This window comes from Solea senegalensis, linkage group LG7 (assembly GCF_019176455.1).
Source record: "Solea senegalensis isolate Sse05_10M linkage group LG7, IFAPA_SoseM_1, whole genome shotgun sequence".
In the NCBI taxonomy this organism is placed as follows: domain Eukaryota; kingdom Metazoa; phylum Chordata; class Actinopteri; order Pleuronectiformes; family Soleidae; genus Solea; species Solea senegalensis.
The window spans coordinates 20197460-20213326 of record NC_058027.1 but is presented as its reverse complement, the minus strand read 5'-3'; the positions used below and the strand labels follow the sequence as shown (position 1 = coordinate 20213326).

General features: G+C 42.0%; 2 protein-coding genes across 2 annotated transcripts in view; one reads left to right on the top strand and one right to left on the bottom strand.

Annotated features, from left to right (window-relative positions):
• LOC122771961 (nuclear receptor ROR-alpha A-like) overlaps window positions 1–8384 on the bottom strand; it is a 46774-nt gene extending 38390 nt beyond the window's left edge. The window contains exons 1-2 of the mRNA XM_044029558.1: window positions 8302–8384; window positions 4959–5888 (exon numbers count right to left, since the gene is read on the bottom strand). Coding sequence (XP_043885493.1) covers window positions 4959–5109 — 151 coding nt within the window. The 5' untranslated portion in view covers window positions 5110–5888; window positions 8302–8384. The remainder of the gene's footprint in view (window positions 1–4958; window positions 5889–8301) is intronic.
• Window positions 7780–12408, top strand: gpn1 (GPN-loop GTPase 1). Its single transcript, XM_044029563.1, has 13 exons — window positions 7780–7966; window positions 8539–8632; window positions 8791–8897; window positions 9330–9367; window positions 9893–9971; window positions 10065–10159; window positions 10294–10339; window positions 10428–10574; window positions 10770–10852; window positions 10937–10976; window positions 11060–11150; window positions 11678–11785; window positions 12059–12408. The coding sequence occupies exons 1-13, from the start codon at window positions 7796–7798 to the stop codon at window positions 12163–12165; spliced, it is 1206 nt and encodes a 401-aa protein (XP_043885498.1). The 5' UTR covers window positions 7780–7795; the 3' UTR covers window positions 12166–12408.
• Window positions 12409–15867: the final 3459 nt, after the last annotated feature.

Sequence of the window (15867 nt, the reverse complement as noted above, 5' to 3'; positions counted from 1 at the left end):
TGTGTGCGATCTCCACATCCAGTAGTAAAAGATACTATTCAAGGGCATTCATAAAAAACAAATTGCCATAACCCAGCAGGGATTGAGGGAGAAATTTGATTTGTTACTAAAAAAGTACCTTCAGCTTGGAGACAAGGTTTCCGATGTGTGCTCTAAAAGACAGATTCTGATTAATGAGGATACCTAGGTAAGATGTAGCTATTTCAATACTAACCTCTTGAGTAGTTGAATGGTAATTCTTTGCCAGTTAAACAATAATATTAATTTAGATTTTTCTGCATTTAATACCATCTTAAGTTCAGTTAGGTGGGTCTGAACAACTTCAGAGGCAGAATGCAGGTATTCCAGAGTTCTGTTTGCTCAAGAGGAGGAAGAGTAGATGACTATATCTGCATAAAAAAGGAAGTATTTGATAAATTGATTGTTTCGAAAACAGCAGTGGTCCCAAAATGGAACCTTGGGGCACACCCTTTGACATAGGGAGGAAGGCAGAGGGAGACCCAGCAAACTGAACACAGGGAGTTCTAACCAAACAACTGTATGTTCAACCTTTTCTTACACTAGCCGCTCAGCGTCACGCCATGTCTGCAGTGAACCAACAACATAAACATTTCTGACTGATGAAGTCAATTAGCCTTTACACACCGCAAGCAGGAACAAAGAGGAGACGAGAATAGCTTTGTATGCAAATCAACCCCCACATTCCATGCACCTCCATCGAAGCCAGAAAAAAAAAAAAGTCCTGACATCAAAGGCAGTGTCTGACAAGGAAGCAGCGCGGAGCAAGATTATGATCCACCGCAGTTTAATCCTGCAAGCATGCACACAAGAGTTGTGGCATACTATATACATACTATGAGTATGAGACTGATTTCTAATGGTGACTTTAACGTTTAAAGGAACAATTTATGTAACAGTCTGTGTGATCAACAGAGGTGTGCAGCAGATCAGCAACGCAGCATCACACCTTGCCGACGCATCAAGGTTGTTTTGTTTCCTTAGCTCGGAACATTAATTTATTCATCGTCTCCCACTTTATCCGCCACATGAAGGTCGCATGTCGCTGAAGCAAGTCCCCGCTGACACAAGGCAAAAGGCGGGGTGCACCCTGGACAGGTCGCCAGCCCTTCACAAGACCAAGCTCTGAATGTTTACTGTTAGAGGAAACCAGAGAACCCCACACACACACACACACACACACACACACACACACAGGGAGTACGTGCTGAACTCCATGCAGAAAGGCCCTAATTCGTACTGTGTCACAAACCGGGGTCTTTTTGCTGCAAGCTGTCGCGAACAATCCTGTAGATAATTCTGTGTTCAAGAAAACAAAGGCTCAGAATGACTGTGACACTATTAACCGTGAAGGAGAAACCAGACATTTTACTTGAACTTTATTTAATGAGTCAGTTAAAGTTGTATCTGATGAAATTGTTCAGTTGGGGAAAAAGTCAGATAATGAACAGCGTGAGTCTGAAGTCTGTATGATGGTCCTATCAGCTGTCAGCTGCCTGTCACTCAAGACGGATCATCCTCATCATTTTGTCATTAGAGTGATCTCGTTCTTGGTGATAGATGAGATGAAACTTGTGTCACACAGGTGACCAAAGACCTGTACAGTATTTTACAGTGGGTTATGTAGTAGTGCAGGTGTAAGTGGAAAATAAAAAAGACAATTACCATGGCAACTATCAAAGCTTTAAATAATTTGGGTGAGCGCTGTTATTTTACCCCACTGAGGTCTGGTGTCTACTCTGTAGCGTTTATTTTCTCACTCTGCATCTGAACATCTGATCGTAGCGTGTCTTCATCTAATTCTGCAGCTGGAACCAGTTCCCCTGAAGATGAATAATAACCACAACAACTCTCTTCTGGCTTTATTAGAGGGCAACGAGGTATGTTTGGCCAAACAGGTGTGCCACTGCTGCACGACGGAGTCGTCAACATGCTAATTATTAGCTGACTTTAGACCAGAGTAAAAGGCACTTTGGGAAATTAATATCAGAGACCAACAATTCAATCCCAAGGAGGAAGATGTTTTGTTTTCAATAAGTAAGAAGGAAAAGACGCCCAAATCAATCAGACTGTCACAATTTGTCTGAATTACATAGATTATTAAGGAGTCCTTAGTATAAATCAGCGAAATGAAGGAGACTGAAAGGAAAAGATAGTCTTAATTCAGTCATGCTTTTCTGGGAATCCAGTATCAGCATGCGTGTCACATGCTGACAAAAATAAACAACAGAATCACAAATATATTGTTAAAACGTTGTCTGACGGACATACCGGGAGACTGCACAGTTACCCGAGACAAAAAGACAAGAGGAGACAAAGACAATGAGGAAAAGAAGAGATAAAGACAAAACAAGAAGAGCGGAGATACAAATAGATGCAGAGACGAGCAGAAGTGAAGAGACAAAATGAGTGACAAAGAGACAAAGACATGAAGAGATAAGACGGACAGACACATTTTTGTCATAAGAAGTCAAGATGTTTCTCGTCAGAAATGCAGATCCTGTTGTCCAAAAGCTGTTCTCAGGTCTGTTACAACAGTGACCGTCACAAAGCGGCTGCTCCGGCTTTGTGTCCTAACCCGTCACCTCTTACATAACACACGTCTGCTGCATTTGAGTGTGTCAGAAATAGCACGCCTGCCAACTGAGAGCACGGGTGAGCGGACACGGTCGAGAGCACAGATCACAGAAGTTTGTGAAAATGATTAAATCTGTTGTTCTACTTGTGATAATAATAAGATTAAAGCATTAACCAGGAAACATGGAAGGCCCTAAATTATTAAAAAGAAGACATAATGTGATATATTTTTTTTTAATGTGATATATATTTTTTTTTTATAGGTGCCAGCAGAAGGCGGAAAATGTTTCTTGAGGATTCCGACACCACCTGAAAGCATCTGTCAGGCACTTCTCCGCTCTCAGCTGATGAGAGACTCGGATGGCGCGAAACTGCAGTGTTACTCTTTCGGTTGCTGGGTTTCCATGAAAACTTATTGCTAAATTAGAAGTGAATTTTAAATTTCTGCCTCAAGGCATTCTAGAGATGTTCACAAAAATGTGGTGGACAGGAAAATGATGCAAAAAAACGTTCATCTCTGAGTCCTCCTATCAGTTTTAACGTCTGACCTTTCACCTTGCTGTGGAGGGAGGTCAACTCGCTCTGCTATCAGCAGCAGAACAGACACCATGAGCAAAGACACAAACTGTTCTGTTATTTTACAACTCTGAGATTAAACTATACGGAACAAGGCCAAATGGCACAAATGTATGAAAATGTAAATCTTAGTCTCAAATCATAGGTGTGATAACACAATTAAATGGATTGTCCTGACACACAATTTCCATGTTTGTAGATTCAGTTGGTCGTTCACAATCGGACAATATCATTTCATTAGCCACTAAACACTTATTGTATTTTACTTTTCGACAAATGGGTAGATTAGAGTTTGAGTTCTAAGATGATTTCCTGTCACGATAAAGTTTTTTTTCTGATTCTGATTCCTTTGATTTATTAAAAAAAAAAAATCCAGTGTATACGCAGTACATGCAGTGTATTTACTGAATACCCTGCATACTCACAGTCACATCATCTGCTCATCGATTTCAGCACTCAGTTCACAACTCACTGTGATTTTACTCCTAAAACTGCTGTTATGTAATCGACTGCTCTGAGGAGCTTAATGAAACCCTTCCCCTTTCTCTCTCTCTCTCTCTCGTTCACTCACTCCTTCTCCTCTGCATACCAATTATGCGCTGCAGGAACATGTGCTGCCAGGCCTGAGAGCTGCACACAGAGCACACAGAGCGCCAACTGCTGGTTAAACATCCCAAAATTCAACTAAGTTCAGAACTTTATTAGAGTGAAGTCTGATTCTAATTTCAAAATGTTATTTTGATGCAATATATATTAAGATTGGAGGGTGATGTGGATCATTAGACAGGAGACACCTGCACAGTCAGAATTTAAAAGTCCACTGAAAGCTGAATTAACACAGTCAGCCACAGCAACATTTACATGCAACATGAAGAACATACAAACCAACCAACCAACCAACTGACCAGTGAATCCACTAACCCTAAGGCAATAAACAAATCACCCCCACGAGCACATCAAGCAACACACCAACTAACTAACCAACAAAACAACCAAGCAACAAACTAAACAAACAATGGACCAGCCAACAATATAAACATAAAGAACAATGGAAACTGGAACCAATGAATTTGTTCAGCTTATTAACAAAATAATAATAATAACCCGACACTCCCATCAGTCGTGAACTTACTTCCAGTTTCACCTTGTTGATGATAAATAATAATAAAAATTTCCCTGCACTCTATTTTCACCTTTATTAATTCACATTTGTATGCATTTCTAAACCTAAATCCGTTTACACCAGCCCGCTCATGCCCAGTTTACGTGAATAGTCACATGATCTACTGCATGTTTTCAGGTGTATTTTAGTGGATGAAGATAACTTAAGACAAGAAGCTGAAATACTCATCCAGATGCTGAACGTTGGTAAAGTAAGTTCTCTGAACTTGATTCAGTTTGGTTTAATGAAGGGCTATTTTCTTGCTGAGGCCGCCACATACTCTTTTAACGCCCCTGAGTTCAGGCCGTGGATGATGGATGTAGTTCATTTGGGTAAATTCATGTTAAAACAGTTTCTTCTTTGTGGAGCAGAAACTGAAAAGGTGCCACTTCACTTGAAGCCAGAAACCAACCCTAAAAACACAGCTTCTCCAGAGCCACTCAACAGAAAGCTGATGCCCGAACTTCGAGTCACCAGCCACAGCTTGATAAACCCTGAAGTCCCGGTCAGCGTGAAGGTGTGTCTGTCCGTAAAAGAGTAGTAGCAGAGTCTGCACTTCAACACATTAAACTGCTCCACAAGCGAGAGCTGTCACAAGGCTGGGAGTCGAACTCAACGACCTTACCTTTACCGGAGCCGATGTTAGTCCTGGCCGCTGTCAGGTGTTCTCCGTCCCGCAGAGTCTCCAGGCTCGCCGGCGTCTCTGTGAGCGGCGTCGCGAGCCCAGAGCCGCTCCTGCCCGGATCGCTCACTGAAACCTGCGGGGACGACTCCATTCACGCACCGAGGGAAATCAAAGAAACTCCAAAATCAACAAATACTGCTCAGGGCTCCGTGGATGTTTAAGGAACAACAACTGCTATCGACAAAAACCGAGTCTGGGGCCGGTAAAGCAGCGAGTTTGAGCAGCGGGAGAACGCGCGTCTGATCGGCGGCTGTCAGGAGGCTGCTGAGAGCGCCATTGAGAGAAGACGACGCCGGGCTGAGAGAGAGGGAGGGCGGCGCTGTGGAGAGCAAGGTTCCCCTCCCTGGACGCTGAGACGCACAGCTAACAGCGGTTTCAACCAAAAGTTCTAAAATGAATACAGCTTCGAAAGTCTCATTATTTCAGAGAAATACAAGTTAGACACACAAAGAGAGAGATTTGTCAAGTGTATCATCCAAACGTCAGAAATAAACTTGTGCTGCATCTCCTGAAAGTCTCTCACTTCAAAATATTATAATACCTGATGTTGACGCGTTGGCTCAAATGTTGCAGATGAAATGTGGTGAAAATATATCATTTTCAAACTGATTTTCAGTTTTATGACTCTGGGCTAAGGAGGGTTGCAACCACAGAATGAGTATAAAAACAGATTTAGGGGATTAAAGCAAATGTGAAAGTGTCTGAAACCTGTATTCTCCTAGATGGCCACCAGGGAGCGATGTAATGCTGTGTTCACACAGGAAGAAACGCACATTTCTCGCATGGCAGGATAGATGCGCCATCGCTGGAGTTTGACAGTAGCCACACAGCGCTGAGATGCCCCGGATGACGTCCCGCACTTGCCAGACCCTGCAAATAATGGAGTAGTAACATAAATGTTGGTGGGCTTTTTGCACTCTCTCTTTTGGAAGTGTCTGCAGAGGAAGGAACCATCATCGACAAATGTTAGCGCTTAGTTTGGGAGATACGTATGAATGAGAACTGCTACCAGCAATACTTTGGCATGACAAAATGCCAAAATATGTTGACCTAAGAAATTACGTGGATGGCAGCTCGCGATTGGTGCGAGTCTATAAGTCTGACCCCAAGTATGACCCTACATCTTATTTGATTAATAAACATTTACTGAATTAATAAACATTTACTGAATAATGTATGGTCTCTGTCACTAGTTTATGGTATGTCTTAGTGCAGCATATCAGTTTTGGAAACTTTTGGACCATTACAAACTGATTTATACTCCATCCCCCAGCCTAGGTTTCCAGTTGGCTGCCAAAAATTTAATGTTAATGTCACTAAAGAGGAGACTAAATGTCCTCTGTATTTGGACACTGGGGGGAAAACATATCTGTTATCAGCCTAAGCACTCACAATATATAGGATAACGGCAAAAAGTCCAATATCATGCATCCCCAAAAATAGGCCACAAAGCTGATGATTTATTGGTGTTTGGACAGTTATGATAGGACAGTACTGTTCTATTGGACAGTACTGTCATATACATGTTGTCCAATTAGTGCATGGTTGCAGGTGTAGGTGGACATGCAGTGGACGAGCATCAAGCCTGCTTTTTCCACTTCCACTTGTTTTTATATTTAATAAAATGAAGATGTTATTGAGGTCAATGAAACAGACCACAGATAAAGATCAGGTCCAGATCAATCGTCACGATTCACTACATCCTGGTGTGTTTTGACCCTGCAGTGCATTTTTAGAAAATGTTGACGCTACAAGGAAAACTAAAACCAACTACATTCAAAACCGAGAGGTGGTTATCAGCACCTTCGCCTCGTCAAATTGCTAAAAGTGATACAAGCTATTTAAACACCATCGCATCGCATCTCACATGGATGTGCTGGAGCATTTTAAAGGAAGGATGTTGCTCCAAATTTCATCACTTCAGAGCTGGATATGATGACGATTATTAGGAGCCGAAGTGGTTGCCAGTCTTCAAAAGCCTGCAGTGAAAGTCTCAGGAAAACACATCAGTGTCATGTTAATGTGTAATGAACCTGTCCAACTGCTTATGACTGCTCTCAGATCAGAGCAGATATTAAAGGGAAAGTCGGTTTTTATGTTTTTATCTATTTGAAGTGGCAGTGTGTGAAGTTCTTCGCTTGCATTCGCTGTTGCTATCTTTGTCTCTTCTTGTGTTTGGAGATTATTTGGTCTGTTTGCACAATAATAACTTGTATTTTCTTCCCTTAGTCCCCCTGGTTTTGGTTCATTCTGTCTCAGTTTCTCTGATTGTATTTACTGTAATATATATAAATATATACTTGAATAAAGCCTTATTAAAAGCTTTTATTAAAGCCCACAGCACATGTGGATCATTAAAATCTGATTTATACTCTAATTATTTATGCTCCAGCCTATGTTTCCAGATGGCTTAGTGTAACTACTCACTTTCAGGCAGGTCTTTACATAGCATCACCCTGATTGGTACTAAAAGGTTGTTTAATTGCTTATCTGTGCTACTGTGCTTTTCTCTTTTTTTAAGGAAAGACAAAAGTGCATGCTCAACATCTTCTGCAGTTTTGGTGTATTTCTGTATCAGTGCTACATCACATGTACAGGCAGCAGAAGGTGAACTTCACCTGAGGTTCTCCAGCTACTAACAAAACATTACACCATTGTAAGCTTTTTAAAAGCCCATTACTACCCTCTAGTGGTCCGTCTAGCCCCGAGCGGCACGCTTTACGACACTACCAGTGCCTGTACGGCAAACCGGTTGCCAACAACATCTTTCTAGCAACATGGCGGACCCATGCTCCGCAGCCCCCGGTCCTGAGGAGACAATTATGGAAAACCAAGAGTGTTCCGCAGCGGGGGGAGATGCTGAGCCACAGGGAGCAGCTGCGAGTGACAAACCCGTGTGTCTAATCGTACTGGGGATGGCGGGGTCCGGAAAAACCACCTTTGTTCAGGTCAGTTAGCGTGTGTGGCTAACGGCGGCTAGCCGCATGCACTGGGCTACGTGAGGCAGGAAACAGATAATACAGAGAGAAAGATTGATGTTTTTGTTTTAAATGTTGAAACAGTGTTACTATTGGGCGATAATGGCTAGAAATGGATCAGACATGACAAAATGATCCACTCTCATATGATGTATATGCTTACACCTGTCATGCTAGTTCATGAAGTTACGAAGAGGTTAAAACATAGACGGGACATTTCATGTGTCATTTAATGTTACAGACTAGTTTGACCTTAACTTCCCCCAATAAGTTTCCCTCTTAATTTTTTTTTTTTTTTTACTCACCTGAAGTTTTCACAGGAATGTAACCCGGACCTGACCCCTGCGTCCAAATGAAAACACCCATACATACACACACGTTTGAACGCAACACCGTACCAACTGCTATGTACGGTGGCCGCAAAGGTTAAAACACAAAATGTTAACTTGCGTTTTGCCCTATTATTTATATGTTAAAACTATGAGAATGAATGTAGTACATGCACAAATGTGTCATGATCGCGGTTGTATTCTTTGCTCCAGAGGCTGACAGCTCACCTTCACTCCCTGAAAGCTCCTCCATACGTCATCAACCTGGACCCTGCTGTCCATGAAGTTCCCTTCCCTGCAAACATTGGTGAGGAATAGTCTCTGTCCTGGACACAGTGAACACATACAGTACAAAATGAATGGTGGCTAACAGTAAGAGTAGCAGTGAGCAGCACAGAGTTGATCACATGTTTCTGTCCCCCCTGGTTTCTGTAACCGTCATCCCGTGTGTCCTCTTTCCTCCAGACATCAGAGACACCGTGAACTACAAGGAGGTGATGAAACAGTATGGCCTCGGACCAAACGGAGGCATTGTGACGTCACTCAATCTTTTTGCTACACGCTTTGACCAGGTGAACGCATTGAAATCAACACCCGTCCCGCACAGATAGACATCCAGTCTCAATGTGACATAAGACAATTCCTGTCCTGATAATGAATTCAATATAAAATTGGTTTATTATTTACTTAACGTAAATAATAGCTCTTACTTACTTCTAGCTCTTATTTGTACCCAAATGTTTAAATGCACTTTTGTAAGTCGCTTTGGATAAAAGCGTCTGCTAAATGACATGTAATGTAATGTAATGTTAACATCAATAAATGAGTGAGGAGAAACTAACATTTAACATGTTTTATCGAGAGCCTCCTTCCCTCAAAGTTGTAAAATCCAAAATGTGCCCAAATGCTTTCCTTCATTGAAGATATGCACAAGCTGTGCATGTGGGTGACATGCATATATAATATCAGTAAGCCAATATTACATATATGTGATTTTATTTCAGGTGATGCAGTTCATTGAGAACAAGCAGCACAATCACAGGTCAGTATGAGCCTCTGTCACCAACACCATCAGTGTCCAACATTGTGGACAGATTCATTCATTACACAGACATGTTTAGGAGCAGCCGCTGATAAGTCTTAACTTCCCTCAACAAAACAAACTGGCTGTGAGGTGCAACTGACGCTTTGTAATTTCAAACTGGGAAGTTAGAATCCACATTAGGTTTAACCTGCTTTTTCTGTGTCAAAAAATAATATTCACAGACATAAGAGACCTTTAACTTTCACAATGTGAGAAGAGTTACAGATCGAAACATCAAAGTGAAAAAGAAATCAGAAGTAAATGTGGAAGTTGCAGGATAGGATGGTTATTCCTGTGACAAGTGCCAGGAATCATGAAGTACTGATGCTGTTTAGTCAAATTGACAGAAACGTGTTAAGTAGCCAATTCTTTATATCAGTTCAAAATACAGATATTTGATACCAGGGTATATTGATAATAGTATCTCATTAGCCAACATCCCATAAAGTGTGTGTTGTGTCTGGTGACCTTCAACCTCTGCAGGTACGTGCTGATTGACACCCCGGGTCAGATTGAAGTCTTCACCTGGTCTGCGTCTGGAACCATCATCACAGAGGCTCTGGTGGGTGTGAATGCTAGCACTTGCTTGTTTTTCTTTACCAGTCATTTTACACTCCGTTTATTTTCTCTCTCTTTGTGTCTCTGTGTGTTTCAGGCGTCTTCCTTTCCCTGTGTCGTCATCTATGTGATGGACACGTCCCGTAGTGTCAGCCCCGTCACATTCATGTCCAACATGCTCTACGCCTGCAGGTACCAGACTGCAGGCAACGGTGTAGACCTCTGCTTTGGTCATTTGCTTGTGGATCTTGATAAGTCATTCCACTGTTTCTTCAAAACAACTTGTTGATCCGGTCACTCTCTACCTTATGTTTCTTCCCCCTTAGTATCCTTTACAAGACCAAGCTGCCATTCATCGTCGTCATGAACAAGGTGAGATCATTTCCTTTTGTTGTGACTTGTTGGTGAATTGTTTGACATTTCATATTTTGTGACGTTTGGCTCTTCATCACATTGACAGACGGACATCATTGACCACAGCTTTGCGGTGGAGTGGATGCAGGACTTTGAGGTTTTCCAGGATGCTCTTAACCAGGAAACCTCATATGTGAGCAACTTGACGCGCTCCATGAGTCTGGTGCTGGATGAATTCTATGCCAACCTGAGGGTAAGAGGACAACACAGATCAGAGGCCTGTATCAAGACCAGATTCACTAGTCAGTTGAATCTGGTACTTATAACGTTATTTCTGCAGCAGTGGTTACATTGTTTGAAATGACAACATCCTTTCATTGAAAAAGTGAGCCTTAATAGACTGATCTGTCTATTACTATTGCTAACACTATTGCTGCTGCTTCTGCAGGTGGTGGGCGTGTCTGCAGTGACAGGAAGTGGATTGGACAAGCTGTTTGAACAAGTAGAGGATGCCGCCAAAGAGTATGAGAGGTGAGTGGGTGGTGCGGAGGCTCCCGTTTATTATTGCAGACTCGTAAGCCTTTGTTTGACGTGTTTTCATCCTTTCGTCTTTAGAGACTATCGGCCAGAATATGAAAGACTCCGCAACCAGCTGGTGAGTGGTTTTGTTTGTGTTTTCTGCCTTTTCTTTCTGGCCTTACCTACCATGTGTTTTTTACTTGACCTCCTGTCCTTCAGGCCGAGGCTCAGAGTAAGAAGCAGCAGCAGCAGCTGGAGCGTCTTAGGAAGGACCTGGGAGCTGTTAACATCACCAACACACCTGCTACAGGTAGAAGCTGACACTTGCAGATAATTACATGCTTAAAGGAAGTGTTACCTTTTTTCTTTGAGCTCCCACATCAGTTTCTTACTTACTTCGCTACACCCACACTACAGTACATCAGGGTTTTAAGCCTCTTAACAACAGAGAAGTTTGAAAACTCCATGGCTGTGTTTCAGTCTGGCAGAAAGTGAGACTTTTCATAATCATGACACAGTTACCTGAATTGAATTTAATATCAGCGGTGAATGCTGCAGACTATTATTTCTGTTAAACAACCAGTCTAAAAACAATTCTACCAATATAATGACTTTTTTTGATGAATTTAATTGATTAGCTATTGTTATTTTCCCATTGTTCATTTAATATAATTTAATGATCACAATTATTTAGGTTGTCAACTACAACTATACAACAACACAGTGAGTAGAAGGAGATAATGAGTGGGTCATTATTATTTTCACATGCTTCATAACCACTACCACCTGTCTGTTTAAAGTTTGCCACACTTTTAATAATTGGCTTCCTGTCCACAGAGGAAGCTGACATCGCCGGACCCAGTGACCTCATCATGACACGCGGTACTCCTGATGATGACGAGGAGGAGGAGGAGGACAGTGACACGGATGACATTGACCACAGTGGTGAGAAACCAAAACTAAAACTGGAAAAAAACATTTGCACGTTTGTGATGTAACATGAAATGCAAATAAACAAATAAAATCTGTTCTACACTTAGTTTTTCAGCATGAAAGCTTTAAAGCTCCCTTTTCCTCAGCTTGGCTTCTTCTGTTGTTCTTGCTCTCTGCCTGCAGAGGGCAGTGTATGCCATTAAAACAAGACCAAACCTTATTTTAGGACTCAGATTAGAAAAATCTCTTTGTTGATTCTGTAAAGTTTCTTTTCTTTTTTTCTAGCCACGGAGGAGAGCAAAGAGACAGATGCCTTTGGAAACTTCCTGAAGGAGAGAAAGGAAGTGGTTCAGGTCAGAAACAGGAAGTCTGCAATGCCTGAGGGACCCTGACATCTGACTCCCACAGTCTCACTACTGAGCAAGGAGTGAACGGTTCCCATCAGTGAGGAACAGACTTTTAACTGTAATACTGTGGACATACAGTAGATACCTGATGAGCTCGATGGGCGAAAGCTTGCACTTTGATCAGGTGACCTCTGACCCTGTGATTGATTGCGCTTCAGTGTCAAACCTTGCATATAAAAAAAGTTGTATTTTTATATTGGAGCAGAATGATATCGTCCTGTTTTGTGTTTTTCTTTGATGTTTGTTTGTAAATGCACTAAAATACTGAAATAAAACTGAGTTTTTTGCCTCAGAACTGGTCACTAAAGAATGTTAAGATGACCGTTGAGGGAAAGCCGGATCATCACCACTGCTACAGTTGGCAACGCAATGACAGTTTTCAGCTTAAAACAAAGATGATGAGAAAAATACTAAATTGTGTTCAACAGATGAAAAAAGATTGAATGGAGAACAAACTGCCGTGCACTTCACAGTTCACTTATCAAGTTCACTGCTGTCTGTCGTCGTGACATTGATCAGCGTGGAAATAAATGGCGTGACAGAAGAGGCTCTCCTCAAAAAAGACTGCAGTTGGCATTTGAGCAGCTCTTGGGTTTTATCTTCATTCATGTTGGAGCTGTGTGAATGGACTGTGATTCTCAGCCTGCCAACCATCTGCCAACACTCTGCTCTGTTCTGTCGCCTACGCACTCACTGAAATCCGGCAGCGTGGTCAAAAGAAGAGCGGCTGAGTCATTTTTCTCCTCGCTTCTTTCAATTTGCCCAAAGACAACAATAAATTCATGAAGTGCTGAAAACTTTGTCACAAATGTAACATGCACCAAGTGAAGTATACTGTATGTCACCGGAGCATCGTGACATGGTCCTTATGTAAAATCCTTCATTTCATTCACAGTACATTAAATAATGCAATATTTGGTGCACTGCTTGCGTCTGTATATTGCTACATCTCTGCTGGAATAGTAGTTTCAAACACAGGGAATACATCATTTTAGCTACTTAGCAAAATCTACGTTTTACGATATGTGAAGGATATGATCGTCACTTCATCTCAATATTAGACGTGAAACCAAAGTTTGTAAACTGAGAAGTTACAAACTGTGGTTTGTAAACTTTGGTTTCAGCACCAGAGTCTCAAGTTTACATCACGTAGGTAAAGCTGAACCAAGGATTTGCTGCAATTTATCGAGCACTAAAGTAACCAAATAACACATTTGGTGATGATGGCAGCTGGTGACCAACAACTCCTATTTTTTTCCCAGGATGCAATGTCTCAGATTTGGTGCAGAAAGTGAGCCGTTTACAGAGTGACACAAACTTCAGTTTCCAGTCAGGAAAGGCCGTCTAACATAGATGTTTCCAGCACTCAAAGGCACTTTACAAAGAAAAACAGACAACAGGAAAACACAGTAAACAGATAATGAAGTGAAATTACAGACACTAGGCTATTGTCGACTGCAGGCGTAAAATATGGCGCAAAAAAGTCTTAGGCTGCCATTGGATGTGTTGTTTTAGTAATGATATAATGACTTAGTAGTTTAATTATTTCTCAATCCCTTAATAAGAACACATCCAGAAAATAGAGGAAGCATGTTTACAGCATTAAAATATCAAAAACAGCTTCTACAGGCAAACATGTCCACTATTTAGTGTGACCTACCCTTACACATAAAGGAATACTTCACCAATTTGCAGTGATTCACCTACTTGGTCCGAGGCTTGAAACTGCAACGCTAATTCCGCACTTTTTAGACCCACTGTAAACAGTGTGCGCCATCTTTGCTAACAGTTACGCTAACAGGACTAAGTCTCACTGGTGGGCACGTAACAAAGAAAAGAATGAAGATATTTCTCGACTCAGGGCAAACTGAGGTTGGGAAGCACAATTTTTTTTAAAAATACTACCCCTACTCTAGTAATACAAAGCTAAATGCAAATCGGTGAAGTGTTCCTTTAACAGTAGCACAACCCTGACTCTACCTGAGGTGGAGGCCTAATTAATGTCATTGGTAACACCTGTGTTTGTCCTTTTTTTTTCCCTGTTGAAAATGGCCAGTGTGAAAAATGTCTATTCAAGACATGCTTGACCATTTTACAGGCACACATTGTTCAACGTTCTTTCTCGTCATTTCACTTCAAATGCCGATCACAGAATTTGACATAAAATCAACAAAGCTGCTGGTGCCCTAATACTCTTGCTCAGTATGGTGCAAGAGGCACACACAGTGCAGTACAGCTGATCATGTGTCAGTACCTTATACAACCACACTTCAAAAACAATGAACTTTATATTTAAACAGCACCTCCTGTTTCTAATAAAGCCTCAAGGGTTCACTGTTGTTGCCCTTTTTTTTAACACTTGCTCACATCGAGGGACATCGATGACATATGATACGTCTGTCTACCTGTCTGTCTCTCTGCCTGTTTGTCCTTCAGGTGAGTTTCCAGAAGCTTCTGCCTGCCACAGCATTAAAACTCTCCTCCGCTGACATTCAGCCCACGCTGCTGTCTGTTCTCTCTCCTCCTCTGCATGTGGCTCGCTCACCCCTCACTCATCCCCCCCCTCCTCTCCTCACTCTGGCTTTCTCTCCGTCTCTCCTCCTCCACAGTGGGCTACAGCAGAGTACAGACACGAACCAGGAACAGAAAGGCTGTGAGTCACGATGCATCGCCGACACAAATAAAACACACGGGTGCTGGCTCAGAGTCCAACCACACACACAAACACACACACACACGCTCATTTATGAACAGGGCCCAACTGGTTTAAACTGGCACAGTTAATAGATTCTCTGGAAAAGTAAGGCCTCATTCACACAGGGACAGATTCATCACCAAAGCTGCTCCGGACGACATGCTGGTGGTCAGAACTCTCACTTGTCTCCTCGGAACTAAAACAGACTTGGGGCTGTTTGTGTGTTGTCCCTGTGTTTGTGTATGAGCTGTATTCATTTGATGTGTAGGTTGGGGACTCCCTTCATTTGGGGGTTGCAACATTCAGCCGGTCCGAGTTTGCTTTCACACTTTTGCACCTTTTGGATAACGTATTCCCCTCCTCGCCTGAGGCGGCGCTGCGTCGGGATTTACTGAAAGAGAAGATGAGAGAAACAATGAACAAGAAAACTCGCTCATCTGTTGGTTAATGCAGGGCAACGTCTGTTTCCGCCGCATGAGCTGCATCAAATCCTATTTTGTTGTACGTGAACATATTACACACATACGCTGCAACTATGGACTCATTCATTTCTCCCGGCTATCATTCTACGCATGGTTGTGTTTACCCACAATGCCCTGCATTGTAGTCAAAACCGAGACCTATGTTTTCGGGTGTGCATTCACACCGACCCCTAATGACTGGTCCTCCTGAACAAATGAACTAGGATTTGATTAAGAAGGGTCGGTGTGAATGCACCCTTAATTGGTTAGTGGTGTGAATGTGAATGTGAATACTCTTGTTCCATTACATAATCATCTGATCGCAGTGGGCATTTTGACATGATTTAGCAGGAAAAAAACATCTGTTACTGACTGTTAAGAGCCATTTATACTTGTATATACACGCAAAAGACATCGATGGATAAGGCCTTTCGTCCGTGCTTTGCCTTAATTTCGTTCGTCATTAAGCTTATGTTGACGGATGAAACAGAGCAATACCACCAGAAATCGTAGGGGCAGTGTAGAGTCAAT

Coding starts and splice junctions, on each gene's coding strand:
- gpn1 (XM_044029563.1), top strand. CDS start 7,796: ATGGCGGACCCATGCTCCGCAGCCCCCGGTCCTGAGGAGACAATTATG. Junction 8,898..9,329: donor TTGCTACACGCTTTGACCAG/GTGAACGCATTG, acceptor ATTTTATTTCAG/GTGATGCAGTTCATTGAGAA. Junction 10,340..10,427: donor TCATCGTCGTCATGAACAAG/GTGAGATCATTT, acceptor TCACATTGACAG/ACGGACATCATTGACCACAG.